The sequence below is a fragment of the Hetaerina americana genome, unplaced genomic scaffold (assembly GCF_022747635.1).
Source record: "Hetaerina americana unplaced genomic scaffold, ioHetAmer1.1.p SCAF_7, whole genome shotgun sequence".
Classification (NCBI taxonomy): Eukaryota; Metazoa; Arthropoda; class Insecta; order Odonata; family Calopterygidae; genus Hetaerina; species Hetaerina americana.
The window spans coordinates 56480978-56506528 of NW_027287316.1; the positions used below are offsets into that span (position 1 = coordinate 56480978).

Sequence of the window (25551 nt, forward strand, 5' to 3'; positions counted from 1 at the left end):
CAGTATCGTTTCCACTTTGGAATGAATCTACATCAATGTCAGTCTTGAACAGACTGTTTGCATTCTACTTCCCCTTTGTTGTTTTGCACAAATCCCCTGGCTTCCTTACCAGTTTTTTAAATTTAGTTTCACTTCCATTCATAATCAGGAGTAGTTTATACTGCAGTTGGTCATTTCAAGAAACAGCCCGAGATTGCAAAATGCAGGTTTTGGTTCAGCCCACAAAGAATCAAAACCTGCATTTCTCTCTATTTGCAGTTGTTATTTGGGTGGAAATGAGTTCAATTTAAGGTTATATCAAATTTATTTTGGCCTATGAATGCAGTGAAAAGGACACTTTACTCTATTGCAAAATATAATTGGAGTGCAGGAGAGAAAAAGGAAGAGCAAATGAAGTTGATAACAAAATACCACTTCCTGTAATGTCAAGTGTCAACACTAGTTTAATAATCATTTTGTGAATGTTTCATCAGAAATAATTATTATAATTGTTAATTAAACTGGGAATTATTGTTAGCAACAACATAGGTGCCAATAAGATGACCTTGCAATATGATGACGTAATTATCTATTTCACATCGGTAGTAGTATTAGTAATTATTTATTATGGCAGGTAACTGACAATTATGGAATTTGCAGCATTAGGTTAGGATGATTAATACATTATGGTTAGGCAGTCCCATCATTAACATAGATAAACAGTTCATTAGAATATTGGCCTGATTATGGAACCTGTTATGTTGTGAGCAAGATAGGCATCAGGATCAGGTATCTTTCTGTGTTTTTCCTTGCCTAAAAATTCCTATACTCAATGGCTTTGCGTATTAGGTAGGAACTGATTTTTATTAATTTAATTAATATTATACATATGCTACATTCAAATCGTTATTTTGCACATAATTTACTAGTGGGAAGAAAACCTCTAGCATTACTATGTCACCAGTAAATGATTGGAAAGAATAAAGAAGATTAGTTCTCATTTATTGTTTACTCAATTTACATAATCCAAGAATGGACGGTCACAGGTTTTTTTTATTAAACATAATAATTTTAATTAGTATGAAATATTAGAATATTTCAGACCAAAGTGGATGATTTTAGGTAAATGGGAACAAAAATACAATATTATTTGTATGGTTTTTATTGTTCAACTTTCCAGAGATAAATTTTCCATGAACTCCTTAAAATTCAGTTCACCATATTCTAAATCAGGAAGGTTTAAAGACTACTCTAAAAAGTAAGTGGATGTGTCATCACACAAACTTTGGATTTTATTGATTAATCAAAATTGTCCAAGAAGCGCTGTTTCCCCTAACGATATTGAGCATAAATCTTCTTTTCAAGACATCCATGAGGATATCAGCCATGGTTTCTCCCAACTTCATGGTCTTACTGCTCCCAGGAGACAATGATCTAGTGATATGAATGATATATTTATATTAAGGGGAATTGTTAAATGGGTTCTGGTGGCCTCAGAAATGGCATGTTTGTGGATTCACCACGACCATGCTTTGGCCACTCAGAATTGTACGTGGATGCCTTGTTAGAGGTTTTCCACATGCTCTAATCCATCTTCCTCGACACTTTGCTCTACATATGCTTGATGTTGATTCCTGGGGGCCAACCAAGACTTTTCTGGCAGAAGACGTCTCCTGGCCTGAGGTAGGCGCCCTAGGTCAAAGTCATCCAAGATGCCTAAAGCAAGGGCCGGTTGTTGCTGGGGTACCTGCTCAAGAAATACCAAGAATAACTGTTATTAGAACAGCATCAAACAACACAGAAGAAAAGGAAAACAGTAAAGAGTAACACAAAATTATTGGTGTGATCAACCACAGTAATCAACCCAAAGGCTGGTTTTATAGTTGAGGGTAATGCTAACTTTACCCCAAGTAATGAAATATACAGTATAACCTTGTTAATATGAATGCACAGGAGGTGAAGTAGGTCATAAAATCAACAAAATTGTAGAAAAAGATATCCTTCAAATCTTTCAGCACAATAATTTTGAGATCATAAAATGTTAAGCAAATGTATTCTAATTCATCCACAGCTAAAAATGAAAAGATATGTTTATTTGTTTAGATTTTATGTGCAGAAAGCTTTTTACATGGTTCATAATTAATATAAACAGCATAGTTTATAATAGTAATAATATGCACAAAGGTGTAAAGTAATGGTGATGTGTGACTATTATAATTAAGTAATAATTAAGGATAGCCAATATGATGACAGGTGATCATAGTTTTATTATCCACCATATGACTTTTACTGTGTGCTTGTCTCTATTACTATTACTTGCATTCATAGTAAGATGAACATCATTTTTAGATTATGGAGATTAATATAATATGAAGCTCACAGGACCATCTCTCATTACTGTATTCGTCCAGGAATCAATTCATAGAAATATTTGTATTTGCCATAATTGATCAATTGTTAGGAAAACTTTTTCTTCAAAGTGACATCACTCAGAATACAAGTATACAGCAGTTTATAAAATATTTGTCGGCACTTCCCACGACACACCAGCATGCAGTTAGACTTAATTTAAAGAGACTCAAGCATATATGATAGGGGTATTATTATATGTATAGGTATGAAGTCAAATGAAAATTTTTGTACGCTTTAAGAGAAAAAATAAAAGAAGACAACACTGTAAACAATGTGTTACATGGAAAACTCCTCATTGCTTGTTAAAATCTGTGATTATAATTTGCAGTAATGCTATCTGTTTCCTCACAGCTGAAAGCAAAATGGTCAGAGGAGGAGAAGGTGATATAAAATGGCTCCTCTGGCTTTGATTACAATGAGACTATGTTAATTGGTTAATTAATTGAAATATCCTATCTTAATGAATCTACAAATCACAAATCCTACTACCAATCAGTTGAAAAAGAGGATAAAACAGGGTTCCCCAGGGCTCTACACTGGGTCCTTTGCTATTTCTACTCCACTTAAATGATATGCCAGATGCCATGATATGATATGATATGCCACGATATATGATATGAAGCCAAAGTCCTTGAAGCCAAATCCATCTTTTTTGCTGATGATACTAAAATTCTAATAAATGCTAAAACCAGTCTTGAACTACAACAAAAAGTAGACTTTACGGTACTATGTCTTAAAAATTGGTTTCAAAACAACTTTTATAAACAATAAATGCACAAAAAACAGTATGCATGCATTTTGGCAAAAATATTTCACTCCTGGTTAAACTCTATAATAAGGACCAAAGTTTTACTGACAGTGTAAATTTTTTGAGTGTTCAGATTGAATCATCCCTTTAATAGTCCCTATATATTGACAATTTAACATCTAAACTTAATAAAACTCTTTTTAAGTTGAAATATTTGATTTTTAGCACTAGCTTAAATTTCCTAAGACATCTTTATGATTCAAATTTTCTATCTTGATTATCATATAGTATTTATTCAGGGGGGCTCAATTCATAGCCAAGGAATTTTAAAGTGCAGAAAAAGGCCATAAGAGCTATTTTTAACTTACCTTTCAGACTTTCCTGCAGGCCTCATTTTCATGAACTGCAAATTAAGCCACTGACTGCACTTTATGTATACAATCTAATCTTATTTATTAAGGATAACATGCATTTATATGAACAAAACCTAAATATTCATCATCATAATACATGCACTAAACTTGATGTACACATTGAGGCAAGATCTTCTAACTTGATTGGTGAGGGCCCATACCACCAAGGAGCCATATTTTTTAACACGCTTCCTCCTGATTCGAAAGCATCTCCTTCAAAAAAGTTCAAGAGTAATTTTAAATTTACTTGCTTATTAAACCTTTGTACTCCGTGGATGAATTTTTTGCATTATGTAAAAAAAAGTCTAAAATGTTTTTTGTGAAATATCACCATGTAATCTAAATAAACTTTATTCCATGCTATGTACCAATAAAATTGATGCACATTATTTTTGTTTTATGACGAAACCATGATATACCGGCTCATGGTGAATAAAACAATTATTAAATAAATTTGATATGATCCATCCAGAGGTCTCAGGAATTCCATCTGTTAATCCACTCTACCACGTCCCAACACACCTTCAGCAGAGCCAATAAATAAAGGTCGCTGACATCCCTTAATCCTAAATATATATTCAATGCAAGAGGGCAGTCTTTTCCCTGCGCTGCCTGTAGTTTCCTGGGATGATTTTGCATCCGAAAAAATCACACAGCTAGAGTAAAGCAGTGGATGCACAGAGGCATCACGTGGAATCAGACCTGAGCCCTCCAGTCAGTAGCCAAACCCTCTATCTGATGGACTACCACATATCCAATCACTGGCATATAAATTGTTGAAATAATTAGATATTCGTAGATAGATACAAAAAACAAAATGGACTACGCAACAATTTGCAAACCTTAAAATCAATCCCGATCAAAGCGAATAATTTTTCCATTTTTAAATTGTTGAATTGTGATATGGATTAGCGGATGACTCTGTTAAGAGTTACTGTCGCGGCATCCCCCGCAGTTTCGTTGTAAACAAATAGCAGTTCCCTCTACAAGTATACCAGGCGTATGATTTTCACGGTTACTGCGGGTGAGATTAGTATTCCCTACTCCTAACGAATCAAGATTTTCTTGCGGGCACTGTTTTCATTAGAGGATATGCACGTGGGTACTTTAAATATAAGGGTCTATGAAATATTATTTGATGTGGCAAGCTAATCTGTCGATCAATATCGCATCTATTTGAAGCAACATCGCCTCTCCATCAACTCACAATCGCGAAGGACGGGGACGACCGCTTGCGTAGGTAGTTGAAGCAGCAAGTCCGGAAGGAGCGAGTCCCGCAGGCTGAGGCACACTCCCGGCCGCACGAATCGCAGGCCGAGGACGTGCCGGAGAGGCAGAAAGCGAACAGGACTGCCCACAGCGCCACCCCTGGACCAAGAGAAGAAGGCGAGCGGGAGACGCGTCATGAGATAAGGTATTAATAATAACAATAAAACGTCTTCATTGGAGCGAGATTGAGACCAAACAGTCCCTTCTTCCACTCCATTTTAATGACACAAGCAACAGATAATATCATGAAGGATCTCAGGTTTTCCCGGCGTATGGTATTCAAGAAGTTCTCTCGGGTTTCCCACTGGGTCAGGTTGCAATACACCGACGTTTCGAAGGCTGACTCTGCCATCGTCTTCAGGGTGAAGTGACAAGTACAATTTACTTCACCCTGAAGATGATGGCAGAGTCAGCCTTCGAAACGTCGGTGTACTGCAACCTGACCCGGTGTGAAACCCGAGAGAACTTCTTGAACAGATAATATCGTTTCAACAGCGATACAATTTACATAAAAATAAATCTAATCTGATATACCATTGACATACACTTCATTTCATACGACAATAAATAATAATAACAATCTGTATTTGCTTCTCAGATCAAAGTTTTGACATGTAAACAGCACGCAAATACACAAATGGAAAAAAATCCCAATTTTAAATATACAGGACAGGGCTGTACGAGGCAAAATAAAACCTTTAGGTCATTGGCATTATTTCCCAGAAGGAAGGATCTCAGTCCTTTTTTACAGATGTTGACTGAAGGAGAACATTCCCCACAGAGCGGGAAAATACGAAATGTAATAGGAGAGAGTGCAAATACGAGATAATGAAAGTAAAAAAGATGTGTGCAGGGAAAAAGTTAAGAATTATAGAAGGACGACACAAGCACATAAACCCACAACAGGAAAAGAGCCACATAAGAGGTGGGGGGATGAAAAACTTGCAAAGCCTATTGGGACTGAGCAGGAAGAGTGAACTCAGAAACTAGAGTGAATTCAGGATAAATTCATATTACTATTGCCAGAGTTTCATTTAAATTGAAAAAAAACGATAGCATTCAATTCGGTTAAAACGGAAATAATTTTCAAGGTAAACTTCACGTTCATTTGACAAAATTATTACACTCCCGTGAAACATCGCGACGAAAAAGGTGTTCAATTCCTCAATGAAAAATTAATCACCATAGAAACTGAAGAAGTGTTGAAGCTGCAGAAGTGCCTTCTGTAATGTAATGCAAAAGTCGTCTCGTTTTCTCTCCTTCTGCATTGCATTAATACGAATCTCAGATTGTTCTTACAAGGATGATATCACTACTTAAAGATAAGAGAGGTACACAGAAGAATCAGTAGGTTTAATGTAAAGTAGGTAAAATGTGTGCATATACGAGCATGAGAATTGTATCCTGTTGCTGTATGGCTGGTGCCCTAAGAACCCATTCACACACGCCCTTGCGGCGGATTGCGAGGGTATTGTGTAGAGATGTAGACGAAGTTGATTGGCTACCTACGGCCTCACATTATCTCACCCCCTTACCTCTCCCCCGCGTATTTTTAAACTCCCACTGCACCCCAATGAACCCCTTCCCCCACCATGGTTACGCCGACGGCAACTGGAACGTGAAGTTATGTCACTCTCTCAGGAACTTAAATTGAATGGACTGAGTGGTTCGCTCCTTCACGGGACACCTATCACCCACGCGCCAAGTGAGGCCTTTGGAATTCTCCGCGGCAGGGAAAACATTTCCTCCTCGTAGTCCGCGTCTCTTGCGTTGCTCCAACGGTGCATTAATATTAACGGGGTCGCGTGGGTCGAATCGAATCAATTCCTGTCGCGTCCACCGGCAAGGAATATGTATCAAGCCATCAGAGAGAGAGAGGGAGGTTTCGAGGGGGTTGTCTCGGGGAAAACTTGGCACGCAGAATATTGGAAATCGCTTCCGGGAGAAAAGTTTTCATCGGTCCCAGTTTCCCAACCGATGACGGAGACGAAATAATTCGTACCCACGCGATAACGCAACTTTGGGGGTGAGAAGGCGATGTTTCATTTTCCGCCACGCGGACCACATTAGCAGTCCTTTTTGAGTACGGGATTCAAATTCACACGGCGTGCGCAGAGGCTCGATAGACGAGGAAGACGACAATGCACTTGAATCACGACGCCTACAAAGAGCTTATTTTCTGACGCAAAAACCTTAGTTTTTTTATGGTAGTCTTAATGTTTAAGATATTTTTTGGATGGACACGGACTTACTAACAAAGGCCTTAATAGTCTCGGTTAACATTTTTGCAAAAGAAACACTTGGTTTTTCCACATAAAATTTTAATCACGATCTAGGTTTCGACGCTCAGCGTCATCATCAGGTTAAATACATTATTATTATATACAATACATTATTATATACAATACATTATTATATACAATAGTATTTCACCTGATGATGACGCTGAGCGTCGAAACCTAGGTCGTGATTAAAATTTTATGTGGAAAAACCAAGTGTTTCTTTTGCAAATATGTATCGGTTCCACAAAAAGACACCTGAAGTTATCTCCTCGGTTAACATATTAAATTGACACTCCAAATTACAATAAACACGTTTCTAATTCCTCATACTTCTCCCTCCCTCTATTCCGAACAATATGCCTGCTATCTTCCTTCCCCTATCCCGCTTGCTTAATTTCCTCCCCTATAAGTGCAGGTTAAAACCAAAAATGAGGCAAATTTTTAAATAATTTAGCCCAAGGTAGTATTCGTTATTAGGGGAGGCCACCGACACAAAGGTCATTTCGACATTAAGGATAAAATGTGGGTAATTTGTTAGAGGTGGGATGTTCAGGGAATTGATGAAGGATGGAGAAAAAACCAGTCTCGACAAAAAAGGAAAGGTACCAAGGGGTCCACAGCTAAACGTCCCACCCGACGGACGGCATTGTCCGCTTGGAGTTCTCTCCAAATACGAAACGCCCTAGTATTAATATCCCTTCGCAGAACATAAATACGTAGGAATCGGGATACCACTGAAAAATTCGAGTTCCAACCCCGAAGGCCGGGACTCAAACCCATGCCCTCTGGATGAGAAGTAGTTACATTAGCCGTCGCGCCGACAAAACCTCAATTGCCCAAGTTTTTTTGACAATTACCTATGTGTTTTAAACCTTTGTTTTAATATGGTTTCTTAAACATTTTCGAATGGTAAGGGAGTAGAATAACTGTAAGCGGCCCTACTAGGGGAGGGGGGAGTATTTTTCTTATTCATTTTAAGTAGCCTCGTATGTTGTCATTCCATCTGATCTTAGTTTACTGTCATTCTTGTTATTGACATGTGTAATCACCCACTGCAATGCACGACTAGCGGTGGCTAGCAGGGTAATATGCAAAACCCACAGCTCATCTCTAATGGGTAGGGAAGTATATAACACTAAAATAACTTAGTGCACGTTAGTAGCGTAATCATTATCTGAACAATGAATATCAAATAAATGAGAGAACGTACTTTTCCAAACACACATACAAAACTTCCACGAAGTTAAGCCTGCACCTATTTGAGCCATGAAAAGTCATTAACCCGAAGGTCGGTTTGATAGGTGAGGATAGAAAACATCTAGTACTTAGACCAACGGCGTGTGAAATTCACACATTAGGGTTGAGGGGGAGGGGGGGGTCAGATCCTTTTAATATGCCACCTATGATTTTCCAAGAATTTCTGGTAACCGAGAAATTACATGTATCGAGTGAAGCGTAAGGTGCCCAAATGCGTGCCCGGGGATTTAACCCCGGACTCCCACGTCCCATATCCTTGTAGACATGATTTGAATTATTATACATATTTACCGTGACGAAATATTTCAACAGCTAATTTTCGACGTTGCATACCTGGTGTAAAATCGCCTCCTAATACACACACTAGCGGTGGTTCATAGGGTGTACCTCATGGACTGTGGCGTCACAACTTAGTTAACTTTGAGACACTGCATGCTCGGTAATTCTTAGAAAATCTCGTTCATTAAAAGCTCTAAGAGATTCAATGTGTATGAGGACGCCTCGGTAACTTAAATGACTGATGCCTTCGGCCGAAAATCGAGGGATCAAGGTTCATATCCCGGCCGATGATAATGATTTTATGCACTGTGAAATTCTCGCATTTATCGGGTCGTGCAAGTCATGACTCTTAATTCGTCACAAGGTCGTATGACAGTAGGTGTTTGGACACCAACCTACAACTATATAGGTACTGAAAATTCCAGTTTTTATCAGAAAAAGTTTTTTTTCGAGAAAAAAATGCTGAGTCATCAAGTCGAAAGTTGGCTTTAGGAGGTAGTGTTCACCCCCCCAAGTTCAAATCCTTAAGCGTTCGAAATTCACATATCCAGGTCAGTGGGTTCCTGGGACGGTTCCTTAAACCTCTGCCACCAGCGCTTTCCAAGTAACTTCCGAAAATCGCTCGGTAAGTTTTTTTTAAACAGGGGTTGTCCAAAGGACTCACTCGGGAGTTTAAACCCCACGATCCTATGGCCCTAACAAAGTTTTTTCTCCATGAGATTATTTTCACATTATTATACTCGTACTTAACATGGTCTTAAAAGAGAATTGAATCTAACATTTCGGTAACTTTACCTCCTTATTTCAGGTGTCCATATGGTTTAATCTACGCTTACGGTGCGAGTACATAATTACGAGTACATCAGCAGGTGTCCATATGGTCTAATCTACACATAATTACGAGTACATCTGCGTAGGAAAAAAATTAGTGCCTGATTCCTCTCTTAGTTTGTGTGCAATTTGGAAACCGTCTAATTTAGTATCTTCAAAACCCTTTCAAGATGGATCAAAATCCCAATTTCTCCAAAACCCTGTCCTAATTTCCTAGGGTGACATTTATTTCAAAAACCTAACTTTGCTTCCTTGAACTTTCAACGATCGGATTTCCTATTCAACTTCTTCTGTTGCAATCCCAAATTCATACATACACGGTACCGCCATGGTTCCCCAGCCAACGCAAGGGTGTGTGGCAGGGAGTGATTACCCACCAGACTACTTTTGAAGCAAAATATCCTCCTCCTTAAAGCGGGCGGACAGCATTCTTCTGATTCTTTGTCGTCCATAGAAAAAATGACGTCTTAAATCTATCTGTTATACACTTAATCTAACTACTTTTATTTACATGATCTCTCCTATCGTAGTATTAAGGATCTAATAATAAATTTTCAACATCATCCCTGAAGAAATATCCTCCCGATTTATGCAAGAGATTTAATCTGTCATGTAAATTTCGCTCCGCGAGTGATTCCCAACCTAGCTCCTCGAAAGGTTTTGATACGCAACTCAGTTTGTCGTAAAAACTTCTCGCATATCTACGGGTATCTCGCTCCTCTACGCTGCACACGATCCGATTCGGCAATCAATCCAACTTCAACAGGATCCCATGTACTAGCAACATATTATAAATAAGACCTAATAATTGAAATATAACATTTCTCTTTAACCTTTTAAGGTAAAAGGGATAAAGATACAGAGAAGTAATAAGTGTCGATGGAGAGAATAAGATTTGCCGAGATACTAATGACGGTAAGTGTGGTTTTTGTGAGTTGAAAGGAAAAAAAATGGTTGGAATATTATCCATTTCTTATTCAAATTAAAAATTTCGGCACCAATTTGTGGCACGAATCACGAAATGTTCACGTCCACGCGACAGCTGCAAGATGAAATGTCACTAATGGATGTCGAAACTGAAGAATTTGACAATAAAGAATGGAAAAATCTAAAAGTCATCGAGTGCCGCAATCGAACGCACGCCTTTTTCGGCTACAAACAATAAAGTTGTCCACATACATTTCGGAATTTAGTAAAGATTTTATAGCGAGATATTGTGACTAAAGCAGACTAATAGAGAAATTTAATAAGGGACCGCCTACTAGAACTTGCCAAAAAAACTGAGAACAGCAAATATTATTAACAACAGAGGTAAGTAAGGTCTTGACCAAATTAATCCCGTCTGATAATTTTATGAATTTATTTTCCTATCGGTGCACCCGAACACAACAAGTACACGGGTATGCACATTTTCGCGAAAAACTCCTTCACTTTCGTCATCTAGAACTTTTGGGAACTTAAAAAAAAGAAAGGAGCTTATTAAGAGATTATTAAGTATTATAGAAGGAGCAGCTTACAAAGAAGCAAATAATTTTATTCCGTAATGAGATTCTTAACAGTTCCGAGACCCACCTCCGTCAGATTATCTGCCCACCCCACTAACATCGAATTCATTTGCTACTCTACAAAATATTTGATGAAGCATGCAAAACTTGTCATCAAAGTGTCCAGCATAAAGGTAATGGAAAGATTTTTATGATTTCAGAATTCTTATTATAAGTAGGTCCTATCGGTGGGGACTATCTTCGAAGATGTACATGAGATTTGGAGATGAATTGCTAGGTACTCCCGCCAGGTTTTTCTAGAGAGGGAATCTAGAAGGGAATAAAGTAGCAAGATCATTTAAAATATTTTGTTTAATTAATTTCAGTCGCCATGAAGGATATTCTTTGATAGATGGACGTAAAGTTCACTTCTTCCTCAGGTCTAAGATGCGTGAAATCACGCATTTAGAAAGGAAGTTCCATTATCTTTGATGTCTATACCTTTCCAGGCAAACTATCTTGGATGGGATTTCAGGTTTCTTAATGTCACCTGTACATTAATGATAATTAAAATGTCATCATTATCAACGGGTTATTAATCTGAAGGCTGGTTTGTTGCAGCTCTCCATACACTCCTATTTGCTGCTAATCTCATCATGCCATACTCATCCCATCATCATAATCACTGGCGGGGATCGGGATGTTGTGGCAGCTGACGTACTGACTTGCCACAGGGAGGGTCCGCGTTCAAATCTCGGAGGCGGCAGATATTTTTCAGTGGTATCCCGATCCCTACTCGAGGTGCTTTGTGGAGGGAACTTTGAGGTATTAAGCCATCCGTCGGATGGGACGTTAAGCAGTGGACCCCTAGGCGCCTTTCGTTAAGAGTAGGCTGGTGCTGACGCCGGGTTTCTCTCCACCCTTCATCCTTTCCTCTCCATCCCTAATGGCGCATATACCTCAGCTGTCGGTCGTCTTCCCTAAAACTACTACTGCATAATCATCGGTTGTTCTGTCGCGTGGAAGATTCACTCATGGCTGACCTACATATCTTTGTGCCTTGAGCATTCTTTTCATTCCTTCATAATTTCTCCCAATCTTAATTATGCCTAACACTATAAGCGTTATGTTCGATTAATAACGGGAATTTGAGTTACTTGGAAAGCTTTTCATTTATTCGTATAAATCAATTTTATACCTTCCGAAGAAGTCCCCATTATATATTATACATTTATGCCAGCGCTTTTTCCAATCCTCGAAACAATTCTGGAACTTGATCTTTGGTAGAGCTTTTAGCTCGCTCACTTTTGAGTAATATTCTTTATTGATCGTTTGATCTTGAGGCGAGAACTCATGGTGTACTATACCGTGCCATATACACTTCGTGAAATTACAAAATTCCCGTTACTTTTTTAATACAAATCTACATCATCTACATAATACCCCGCAAGCCGACGCAAGGGCGTGTGGCGGGGGGTGTTAGGTCAAACCTCGTGTATTCCTTTCCCCCTTGTCCTCCCTTCCCTTCTACCATTCCATCTAACACAGTCTTTAACAGGCACTCCTTCCTCATATCTAATGCCCTAAACAATTAGCCCAACCCATTCCCCCAACCTAATTAACCTAACCCTATCTAACCCAATTCTTATGTCTACCTTGCCTATTTAACCAAACAAAAGGTTAGGAAGAAAGTAATCGTTTCAAATTCATTAGTTTTAAAACGAACGTCGGTACAATCGGACAAGCAGTTTTCCTCAAAATATCCAATTTTCCTCATACAGCCAAGAATTGAACGTACAACTATCTTGTAAGAGAACAAGAGCCATTCTTTCTTTGCCGTACTTAAAATAAGAAGGCTACCTTTCTAGTAGGGATATTGCATCTTTTACTGGGTTTGGAACCCTTGGTTAATTTTTGTTCAAAGATAATTAAATCGTAATCAAAGCTGAGCATCATCATTTTTTCTTGACTGCTATTACTCTGTGCACTCACATTATTTTATTACATGACTCCTTTGGGGGACTTCTAGACCCTTCTTCTACCTAACAGTGGACAATTAAAAGCACTCATGCCATAGATGGAGGAAAACTCACATGAGTGGGAATCGAAGTCGCTACCTCTAGGTTGGCAGACGAGGACGCTATCCTGCCAACAACGGGATTGACAAAAAAATTCGCAGTCGGTAGGATTCGAACCTACGCTCCCAGAGGTAATCTGATTTCTAGTCAGACGCCTTAACCACTCGGCCACGACTGCCACATTTAACTCCGACAAAGGGCAATAATTTCAGAGAAATAGGACGAATTGGTAATCAATACAAGAAATTTTCAAAGAACACTCACTGATAACATCTGTCGTGATTTAATAAGAATAGTTTATCAAGATCCAAGATTGCATTAGTGTCTAATGGAGGGGGCATGATGCACAGTCGTAGTCGTGATTGCCAAAAGTATTTTTTCTGGAAATCGTTTAATTTCTATTTCCTATAAATCTTACTCCTTGTCTACCATAAAGCATCATAGGTGAAGGAAAAGCAAATTGAAGGATCAAAAAGGGAAAAAAGAAACCGATTTCTTATTAGCTAAGAAGAGATGGTGCGGGGGCTAACGTACTGGCTTCCCACCCTGAGGGCGCGGGTTCAAATCCCGGCGGTGTTGAATATTTTTCAGAGGTATCTCGATCCCTACTTGAGGTGCTTTGTGGAGGGCACTTTGAGTGAGTACGCCGTCCGTCGGACGGGACGTTAAGCCGCGGACCCCTTGGCGCCTTTCGTAAAGAGTAGGCTAATGCCGACGCCGGGTTTCTCTCCACCCTTCATCCTTTCCTGTCCTTCCCCTATGGCGCAAATGACCTTAGCTGTCGGTCGCCTCCCCCCAAAACTACTACTCCTCTCCCTTTCCCAAATATGACAGAATTCTTATGCTTACGCAAAAATTCTCGACTTCCATCATGCAAATGCCAAGCATTGCACCTCCTTAAGCCACATTAACGTGTAAATCCCCAAGGATGAGCACCACAATGATAACCATTTATTTCATCCCGTTTTATTTATTAATTTTTCAATGCAATACCTTTGAAATTGCAATGACACAGGCCCAACATTAGGGAAGTATTAAGTTAATCGACCTCCGCCAAAAGTTAAGATTTTGAAAAACAATTATGAAAAATTGAGAGTGATATTTTGCTACCATAAGATAACATTCAAAATTTGGAGAGCTATGTAAAACTCGTAAGCTGATCGAGTTCTTTAACATGGGAGTTCTTTGATAAGTGAAAGCATGCAACTATATTTTTTTAAATGAAAATATTTCGATCAATAAAGTTCTGTGATATGTGTGCAAACTGGAAATAAGTTCCATTATAGTAAGATCCGCAGTCATGCTTACTTACCTGACATCAGAGTGGTCGTTCGATTCATCGCTCGATATTGTGAAGGGGTTCCGTTGATGAACCTGTATTGGAAAAACAGCATAATTATTGGAAAATTTGATACGCAATATAAAAGTTTATAATAATGAATGCCCTAACATCCATGAGAAAACATTCATCATTATTCTTGCAAGCAACGCACACTCATCCTGTTTAAAACAACCATCAACCATTATCCAACCTTTGAAAAGAGCACGCAGCGGGATGACTAACTTAAAAAAGATAAAAGTTACGAAAATTAGCTACGAAAAAGAAGAAAATGAAGTCTAATGAGCATGCGGAGATTAAAATATTATGATTATTTTGAAGATAACTTCTCTTGATTGAAAAGTTGCTCATTATTATACATTTATGTATTACATGCCATCGAATATTTTAGTGACAAATACAAGAACAGGACAATGTCCATTGAAAACCTGATTACTAGAACATGCCACTTGGAAAATCGTAGTGCATCGTCCAAAATCCACGTATTTTTTACCGAAAAAGGGTCCAGAAAAGGGTACTTTTACTCAAATTATTGAATGAGTTACGCGATCCTTTAAAAAGGTTTCAATAATTTAGTTGGAGTTACAAGAGAAATTAGATTTCTTTAAGAAACAGGAAATTACATTACTCGTGTTGCATAAGTAATAAAGGTAAACTATGGTCAGTTTAAAATGACATCTGCTAAAAAGTACCTGTGACTTCTCGGGTCCTCGGTAATCTATAACATTTATTAAACATTATTTGTGCAGTTTTAATCTTTATAACTTGTAATCTCTACATTTATCCAGTGGTATCCGCGCATAGTACCGTAAATGTTGGTGCAAAAACAATGATAAACGGTTTGACAAAATCAGTGACACTTACTGGACTGTTAAATGTTACATCCCAAACAAATCACTAACGACGAAAGTGAAAACACATTAGCGCGCAATATTTTTACCCGAAGTCGCCGCGAAGATAATCGACAATCGAATTGATGCGCACAAGAGCCCTGCGATTATAAAACCGAAATGGGAACCGAATCCCATATGCCTTCGGGCCTTGAGAGCCGAGACATCCCCCATCGTCCATCTCAAAGTTAATCCTCAAGCAAACTGGAGCGCGTTGAGATTTATGAGTCGGTCAATGCGTTGTGACGCCGTAAATATTGACTCGCACTATCTCCGGCATATGGTGGTGCTGTCCCCCTTGAACGGGAACGGTGCAAATGTAATTGAAGAATATTTTGTACACCCCCGCTAATGATTCTTGGCTGCTCCTAAATCATTGCGGCCAAAAACGCTTGGGGTAAGATAGAGATTGCGGAAGAAATTAAAACGCGCAGCAACTGAACCCGAAAGAAAAAGGGAAAACACTGAACTGCACGACGCGAAAATAAACGCGAAAAAATATTTAACAAACTTTATGAGAGTTGCGTAGTTTGGTTGCTGTTTCGAACGAAATATTTTTTATGAAAATAGAGACTATTGGTGAGCAATAAAATTATCATTATGCTAAACGGAAAATAGCATTTCAAGATACGTTTTACATACATTTCCATAATGTGTAACAAAATATAGTTCCACAGTTTTTTTTTTAATATTGCTCAAAATTAATATGATAATCGGGGATAAGCAGATATATTAAAAGGATTTGGCCTAAATTAAAATCGCTAAAAGAAAACTTAACTGATTACAAGTACCAACTTATAAAGAAGGCATTAGATTATAAAATTACGTTATTACGTGGACAATACCACGAGGCAACAAAATGAAGCATTTTTATTCCTCAATTTTCACTTTCCACCTGATTCTAGGATGTACTCTCTTCTTATTTCTCATTCTTTGATTAAAATTTTAATTTTCTTCAAAATAATCTATTTTTTTAAGTCTTAATTCCTTTCATCTAAATTTTTACGTGTTAAAGTGGGTATGTTATTGTATTTTGTGCTATTTACGGTTCCCCTGGCGAGTGATTAAGGTATTTTCGTACGGAATGAAGAATTATTTTTTTTACGTAGGTGGGAGGCTCCATTTATTCAAGGGCCAGAAAAAAATATTCAACGGAAAATTATTTGCTTTAAAATTATTACATGAACAAAGAACTCGTACATACCAGAATATATTATTTTAATTTTGCATTGAATAAATAAATATATATACTATTTTTGGATTAGCCGAATGCTGAGCACAAGTTTTTCCTTAAGTTCAGATAGTCGTACGTGGCCACGACTTAAGTTGATGAGGAACCGAATAGTCAATAGCGTTGCTTACACACTGGCGCTAGACGAGTAGTTTGTGGTAACGTGGAAGAAACATAACAATCTAAAATTCAACGATAACTTACTTTTTTGGAACGATTCCTCGAAAATATTAATTGGTACTTCATAACCAAGTTTTCAGATTTTATTCAACAGCGGTTACAAGCAAAAGAAATGCTGATATCAAGCATCACCGAAGAAAGGATCAAGATTACTTAAACAAAGTTTGACACTGACGATAATAATTTAATCAATACTTTTGTCAAAATAGTTTATTTTTACTTCGGTTATGAATAAGGCAAAATACAAAATAAAAGAATACCGATTAAATGATTATACGAAAAAGACATAAGTCACCACTATTTTAATGAAACTGCGTCAAATCAGTGTCTCAAGTCAAACATCGCGGATTAAAAAATCTTGTTACCCTATCCAACCGGCGTGATTAATTTCACTTTTCATTGTTAATTACCATGTTGATTTGACCATTTTCGCATTTTACTCTGATATTATTTACGTAAATGTTTACAGCCTTCATTGGACGCTCCAAATGAGCAGACCCACGGTCTCAGTGCACAAATAAATTACTGAAAATAGTTGGGATTGTAAAAACATGAAACCAATCTCAAGTAAATAGTCTTAATCAATCATAACAAGTAAAATCCCAGCCATAGAATAATTATTCGCCGCGCTATATTATGAATTCCACTGAGAGTATTTCAGTATTCTAAATAATGTTGACGAGAAGCTTATTGGTGACACTGGTACCCAACGTATTTCAGATGCAGTTTTATTTCGATTAACTCCGCCTGAGCGAAACTAGTTCGCTGAATTTTTCGATAATTGAGATCACATTCACCCAAGGTATTCTACGTGATAAGGTAGATTTTTGACGGTCCATAACGACTGTTATACATGCATTCTAAGAATCACGAGATTGTTTGTACCAAATTATTTTCACCTTCATTCCTTCGTAACTTCTACCTGCCTTCATGCTGCCTAAGAAGTTTATCCTCTTCCTCCCTCTACCTCGCTTGCTTAATATTCTCCCTTCTAACGCGACCATCAACATCCCACTGCCTTTCAATATTCTCCACCCACTTTCTTCGTATTTTTCAGATTTTCCCCGGTAACATCCTCCCTTCGCCCTTCCCGCATGAAAATTGAATGTTTGTCTCCCTCTTCTCTCTGTCCAATTTATTTTCTCCGATCGAAAACTAACTATTTTCAAACGTTCGTCGTTAATAGACTATATTATAATGAATAGTCTTCGATATTAATTCGTATTCGGAAAAACTGAGGTCATCGGTTTTTCTCCTTTTTGATCGGCCTTCTAAGATGAACCAAGCTGCGTATCCGAAGCCCTTCTATCGGTCGGCGGCAAGTATCACCTGTTGCCGTAGCCTTTTCCTGCCGGAAATTTTGAATCTCACTTGATCTTTCCTTGCTTGCAAGAGGGTAAAGTATAGAGAGTCTCGCCCACCTTATCAGTCCCCAAATTCGCTCAATTGAAACATTTCACGGGTCGAACGAGCCCACACCCAACGAAATGATTATTTTGCTGAATAATAGCATAATGCGGGTTTTGAGTAACCGCCACTTCTTAACCTGGAGATTTTTTCATAGAATCAAAAACGGTTTTCCACACATGAGTTTCAACAGAAACCTCTTCCAGACTGCGCGACCGCATGACATTCAGACAGCATTTTTTACTTCTTTCAAGTGACACAATCAATCGCGAATTTAAAAAATCTTTGACCACCTTGGCCAATTCCTCCTCCTCACTGAAATTGATCCTTGTACAAATTGTATACCATTGCACTGCGATATTATCACAGCCAACATATCAATGCTATCAGCGTGGATATAGAAAAATAGGGCAATAGACAGAAACTATAGAGTACAATTTAACAGTTTCAGGCTTAACTTTGTGGTATTCCATCATGATGAGGGTAAAAAATAACAGAAACGTTACACTTCCACACACCTGATAATGATGGGCAGCATCGAAACCATGGCCGTAGGACATTAAAAGTGTGTGGAAGTGTAAATTTTCTGTTATTTTTTACCCTCATTATAGAGTAAAATTCAGTAAAAGCTGTGAATACAGCAACAGAGCCTTGTGAAAACACCACGCGCTAACTAAGAATGGTTTCAAAAGATTTAGCATTCAAATAAAGAAATGAAAAACCCTAATGAAAATGGTAACACAAAAATAAACATCAGAAATCTAAATTAGTAATCTCGAGAACACTTTTCTGGAGCCCTTCATAAAACAAGGCTAAATGCAGAGGTAATAAGAGCGCTCAAAGCAAAGACGTTGAAATAACTTGATTCGCAATGAGGGAAAAGAAAGGGCTCCGTGCGGTCATCGGAATCCACGACGAGTGATGGAACGAGCTTTAGAGTTGTGGGAGACAAAGCGATTCCCACTCTATAAAGAGAGATAAAGAAAAATTTCCCGGAAAAACCGCATATTTTGCTGAATTCCTGGGATAATTGTCTGTTGCTTGCTTTTTGAGGCAAAAACACTTCCCCTGTTATATCGGCAACTGCAATTGTGAAATCATTAATATCCGCAAAACTTAACCGATCTGTTACCAATCATATCATATATATTTCAGACACATTTCTCTTAAAATGATTCGTGGCACAAAAAGTACTCGACTTTGAAAGGAATCTATTTTTAGCAATTAATTATTGAATTGCAAATGAAATACTTTCAACTTCACTTGCACTGAATGACCGCTCTTAGTAAATGGCTTTCGAGCAGTATATCGAGAGACAGCTTTGATGTTTGTGAAAACATTCCCGGAGACATGTCTCCATTTATCACTCGACTGTCCTTTACTAAGGGCTGTCACTCAGTGCAGGTGAAGTTGAAATTATTTAATGGGTAATTTAATGATGAATCGCTAAAAATAAGTCACTTTCAAATATCGTAATTTTGGCCCCGCAATACATTTTAAGAATATGCCAACGACTGAAAGTTAGTAAAATTATGCCAAATATCACGTGAAAACTTATCAACTCATAAAAAAATTATTAACTACGAAGTAAATTGGCGTTTTCAACAAAAAACCCATATCTAAGAAAAATAAAAGACAACTATACGTTTAGAAATAATTGGAGATATAACAATAAATTCTCGCAAACAGTTCGGATTCCAGAAAGTACTCAGTATCAAAATAAAATAATATTAAATTTCTGCATTATTTAAGTAATACTAAATCTATTGAATAATTTGTATGCAAATTATTAATGACTCAAGAAAACGTAAGGATAAAATGAAAACGTTTACCAACGGGTAAATTTCGCGAATAACTAGATTCAAATGTCCGCACCGAAACGAGCGTTTTTGCTAACAAAGAAAATTCGACGCCTCGCGAATGCCACGATACGCCCTAAAATTCAGACTTGGCGCGCGCTCATGGCAACCGTTAAAAGTTCGATGCGATCTCGGTTCCGGCGTGGATGGCTAAAATGCAAAGGACAGTTTATACTCACAAACTCTGAAAAATCCTCTTCTCTTGTCTTCTAACGTCGCTTCTCTCAAGGTGTGCACCTAAAGAATGCTTCCCTCCCGGCTTCGCCATTTATAAGGGCCACCGCAAAACTGCGGAGGCGTTAAGGGTGGGGTCGAAGTGGGCGGGGCATCGCCCTCCGTGGTCCAATCGCGAGGCGACATCATGCGTGGCGTTGACCGCAGGCGCTTGCTTCTTCAGCCCTTTCCGTGAATTCACCAAATCAAACTTTTGGTTTATCGTCCTCATTTTCGCATATGTTGTCCAACTGCTGCCAATATCTTGGGAAGGTTGCCGGAAGATAAATATTCGTTGAACTTTGTGATTACTCCATTACGCGGTATGGAACATAAAACAACCATAAACACGGTAATCAACCCGTAGGTCGGTTTGGTAGGTGTCGCTAGAGCTCGCCCAATATTAAACCCAACGACGTGTGAAATTCATACCACAGGTTTGGGATGGCCTGGTCCATGGAGCGTACCTGAAAAATAATAAAATAAAAATCAGTTATAGTACAAATTACATTTATTTGAAATAGCTAAGAGTCACGTGAAACTACGACTTTTAATGAAGCTACGAGTTACTCGTAAAAGTTACTTACTATCAGTATTTTCACCCGGTTTTCATACAATTTTTTTAAAGTCCACCAGTGTGTTTTAAAGGTGGCAATAAAATATATTAACAAATTTGTGGCACTTGTGTCTAAGCGACAGGATGACATGGCAATATTGATTAGAGTTGAATGGATTCATCTCAGTGTGATTCGATCCCAAATATTCCATTCGTCAGTCTGTTTCGCTCCACATATACATAGAGCCCAAGTCTGCAAGATCAACAGGCGATGGCCAAGCTGATTCATCCGATTAATGATGCTCATTGAAACTTGCAAAAATGCAAAAGGTAACATTGGGAGATATGGAACCGAATCATGATCAACCAAAATGTATTTTTTACCCTAACAATGTCTACAAGTTTGCGATGATCTTCGAGGCATTTTAAGGGAGAACTTAGCGCGAGAAATAATTCGTCAATCATGAGACGAGAGTGAAGATGTGAACGCGAAAATATTTCCTCCCAAATTTGTACTGTTTGTACTCCTTTGTACTGTTAGTACTACATGAAAAACAGAGGAGGCAATGCGAATCTTGATAACAAAGAAAACTAAGTAAAACATTGAAGCAGGAGTGAACAAACTGTAGCAGGTGGAACATTTGAAAAATAAAAACTTTGAGGGTTCCACCAAATTTTATGTTGCAATGTTACATAAAATGACCATTTCCGTCGAACAGTCGAAATCATCAGGTGTGATAACATCCTAAGTTTTTAATTTTCAAATTTCACCATGAAATCCAATTATGTTGAGTCGAGTACCATAGAATGCCGGTGGAACAGTTTAAGTATTTGAGCGGCGAGGATTTGTGGACTTGGTGGTGGGGAAATTTGGAGAAGAATTGTGTTGGTGAAAGTGGGATTTAAGAGAAGAGAATTGATGACAGGTACACTAAGTAGAGATGAAAAGAGAATACTATTACCAAATGTAAAAATTGAAAAAAGCGCTTCATGAATGCAAAATTCGGTCTTATAGGCAAGAGGACAACCGTAGATTGTGGAGGCTTTTGAGACGTGTGTGTGGCGGTGAATCGAGAAATAATGTTGGCCAGAGAGGAACACTTTTGCTAATACTATTTGAATGGCGGCGGGGGAAGAAATGAAGTTAGTTGCGAGTTGAAATCCGAAAACGGTAGAAGAAGTGTGTGTAGAAATATTGAGAGGCAGGGTAGGTAGGCAACCGGGGAAAGGGAGGAAGAGAATAAACTTTTTCAGACAGGTTGAAGGGGGATAAGAGTATAAGTTTAGACGGACGGAAGAAGGAAATAATTTAGGGCAAGCAAGGGGAAATTCTCGTGACACAAAGAAGAAAATTTTCGTTAGATACTGTCAAAAACATACCTTTAATAGTCAGATATTTAGTGGTGCGGTAGCCCAGTGATTTAAGCGTTCGACTCCTGTCCGGAAGGTTCCGAGTTCGATTCCGAGGCAGACCCATCCAAAACCTAACCTAGGAGGATTTCTAATGTTATCGGAATTTCCTGAAAAACAGAGTGAATGCATGGTGTATGCCACCGGTGCTGCTGCCCCAAATATGCAAATAAATTTCGAACGTCTTACGGGAAAACGCGCGCTTCGAAATTCTATCACCCAAATGCAAAAAAAATTATGAAAATGAGTGAATTCAGGCTTACTACGGTATTATTCATATTATTAATGTTATTTTATTACCATATTTGACAATACTCGTATTATGCATAATAATATACTAAGCATGTGTTCCCAGCGACTATTTATCACAGAAATTGTTCTGAATGCAGTTGCTATCACTACTTGAGGAAAGTTAAAATACGAGGGTCATCCGGAAAGTAGTACCCGTTCGTGAAATAAAGACACAAAAGTAAATATTAACAAACATAAAAAATTTTATTTGAAAGAGGATACTTTAAACTACTTCTCAACATAATCTCCAAGCAAATTAAGGCATTTGTCATAACGTGTGACAAGTTTCTGTATTCCTGCTGCATAGTCCTTCGCCGCCAGCTCATTGAGACCCATCTTGCGCAAATTTTTGCATAATGCAGATGGTGTTTAACAATTTCATGAACAATTGTTCGAGAAACATTGGGAAAATGCTCACAGATGTCATCAATTGTGACGCGCCGATCGTTCCTCACGAATTCGTCAACTGAGCTCACCAGTTGGTCTGTAATGACAGACGGTCTCTCCGAACGCTCATCGTCGTGTGTGTTCCCCCTCCCCATGTTGAAGTTGCGACACCACCGCCGAACAGACGACTCGTCCATTACATTGTCTCCATACACCTCCTTTAATTGGCGATGAATATCACATGGGCGAACGTTTCTTGCATTGAGGAATTTAATCACTGCCCTCACTTCAAAACTGGCGGCGTTCTCAATTTTTTTAAACATTGTAAACAATCACAGAAACAACACAGGCAATGCTAGCGTCACGCAACTTGGCTCAGAGAAGGCAGACAAGCCACTGAAGCTATCTGACCTCGTCCAGCGGCTACTCGCGTCGTCAGCACTTCATGCGGCACGAACGGGTACTACTTTCCGGATGACCCTCGTATATAAATATGAAGTACTTATGAGAACATTCTCAATAATGTTAAAGGGTAAATTGCCTCAAAAATATATTGTTCAATTTCATGTAACATTAAAAATTTGACCAATATTTATTTGAAAAGCGATACCTTGCTGACCCATTGCTTGAAACTAGATGAAGATCAATAGTGATTCTTTCAACTCTAATATCATGTCATAATGTCAGTGAAATACAGTGAAAAAAATGTATAGTGCATTCCCATTATACGAGGGTCATCCGGAAAGTAGTACCCGTTCGTGCCGCATGAAGTGCTGACGACGCGAGTAGCCGCTGGACGAGGTCAGATAGCTTCAGTGGCTTGTCTGCCTTCTCTGAGCCAAGTTGCGTGACGCTAGCATTGCCTGTGTTGTTTCTGTGATTGTTTACAATGTTTAAAAAAATTGAGAACGCCGCCAGTTGTGAAGTGAGGGCAGTGATTAAATTCCTCAATGCAAGAAACGTTCGCCCATGTGATATTCATCGCCAATTAAAGGAGGTGTATGGAGACAATGTAATGGACGAGTCGTCTGTTCGGCGGTGGTGTCGCAACTTCAACATGGGGAGGGGGAACACACACGACGATGAGCGTTCGGAGAGACCGTCTGTCATTACAGACCAACTGGTGAGCTCAGTTGACGAATTCGTGAGGAACGATCGGCGCGTCACAATTGATGACATCTGTGAGCATTTTCCCAATGTTTCTCGAACAATTGTTCATGAAATTGTTAAACACCATCTGCATTATGCAAAAATTTGCGCAAGATGGGTCTCAATGAGCTGGCGGCGAAGGACTATGCAGCAGGAATACAGAAACTTGTCACACGTTATGACAAATGCCTTAATTTGCTTGGAGATTATGTTGAGAAGTAGTTTAAAGTATCCTCTTTCAAATAAAATTTTTTATGTTTGTTAATATTTACTTTTGTGTCTTTATTTCACGAACGGGTACTACTTTCCGGATGACCCTCGTATATACAGCATAACATTAAAACAGCAATACTTGGGCCACATTTTTCATAATAAGTATAACGTACGTCTGGTGATTTTGGAAAAAAATGAGAGCGGGTTTCTTTTCGTAACCGTCCCCAAGCTGACATCTCTCAGATGTTATTTTGCCCGCGCAATTTTAATCTGAACCGACAGATATAAAATTTATGTTTACCCGCGATCGATAAGGAATCAGAACAACTGAAACTTGCCGCGCTATTGAGGAGGGGTATAATTTTCCAAATTCTAAGAATCTATGTTTACCCATAATGCTGCCATTGTTTTATTTATCCTGGAGCTATTATTCTTCTAATTACTAGGAGCTTGTATCGAATCCATTAAGAATCGACTTGCAGTTAGATCCTGCAGCACATGTAGCGGTAACATAACTCCAACATTTGAAATATTTGGTATTTTTATTTTTAACCATCATAGCAACACTCAAAATTGATATTGCGTGCCCGGTGTGGAATAGAATCCTGCCACACACCCCAGTGGTGGCTTGCGGGTAAACATGTAGATGTAAATGCAGGCTATTCTTTACAGTCTAGTATCCTGAAAGGGAATGGCGTGAAGGTTATTCATGAACGCGCGATACCTAATCGTTTCATGCGCTCCTCTCCGTTCCTAAAACCTAAGAACCCATTTACTTAGTTCTCAAAAATTTTCTTGATGTTTCCTAGGGCTTTTCGTGAGTATCTATGGTTCGCTCGAAGTTATAGTTAAAATACTATAGCACCCCTTGTATTTCACGCTCATAGTTCTTCCTCTTCTAATCCGTGGCTTACTAAATCTTTTGTTTTGACCGTTCACAGTTTTCAAATGCAGCCCCTGCTACCCATTTGTCAAGCCCTCCATCTTCCTACCCGGTCACCAACCCAGTGTTCTCATCGAGAATGTTATCAAATGTTTCTTGTAAGGTTCACCATCTCATTCCAGTTAAATATTCTGCGTTCTCTTCCCGCATCCTCCTTACCGGCAACTCCGCCAGTCACTCTCTTCACCGGAGGACGCCCCAGAGCGAGCACTGTGACGAAAATGGTCCATTTTAACACTTAGTCGCGGGACGACAAACTGAGCTGCACTAGGTGCAAGGACTGAATTTCTTTTGTCAGCTAGCTTTCAACCTGCCTGTCATGGGTGACGACAACAGGTACGAATCGCTGCTCTCACCACTGGTACAACAGTAGGGGACATCAACATCTAAATCCTATTAACTCCGACTGTCTAACGAATAAAGAGCAATCTAGAGGACATTATCACATTTT

At 38.6% G+C, this 25551-nt stretch overlaps 1 protein-coding gene and 1 non-coding gene across 2 annotated transcripts; both read right to left on the reverse strand.

Moving 5' to 3' along the window:
- Nucleotides 1-1100: 1100 nt before the first annotated feature.
- Nucleotides 1101-20373, reverse strand: Trissin (trissin). The gene is made up of 4 exons (XM_071595432.1): nucleotides 20118-20373; nucleotides 14345-14406; nucleotides 4760-4920; nucleotides 1101-1726 (listed from the first exon to the last, which is right to left on the reverse strand). The coding sequence occupies exons 1-4, from the start codon at nucleotides 20204-20206 to the stop codon at nucleotides 1544-1546; spliced, it is 495 nt and encodes a 164-aa protein (XP_071451533.1). The 5' UTR covers nucleotides 20207-20373; the 3' UTR covers nucleotides 1101-1543.
- On the reverse strand, nucleotides 13129-13210 carry TRNAS-AGA (transfer RNA serine (anticodon AGA)). Its single transcript has one exon. It is a non-coding gene; the product is annotated as a tRNA-Ser (tRNA).
- Nucleotides 20374-25551: the final 5178 nt, after the last annotated feature.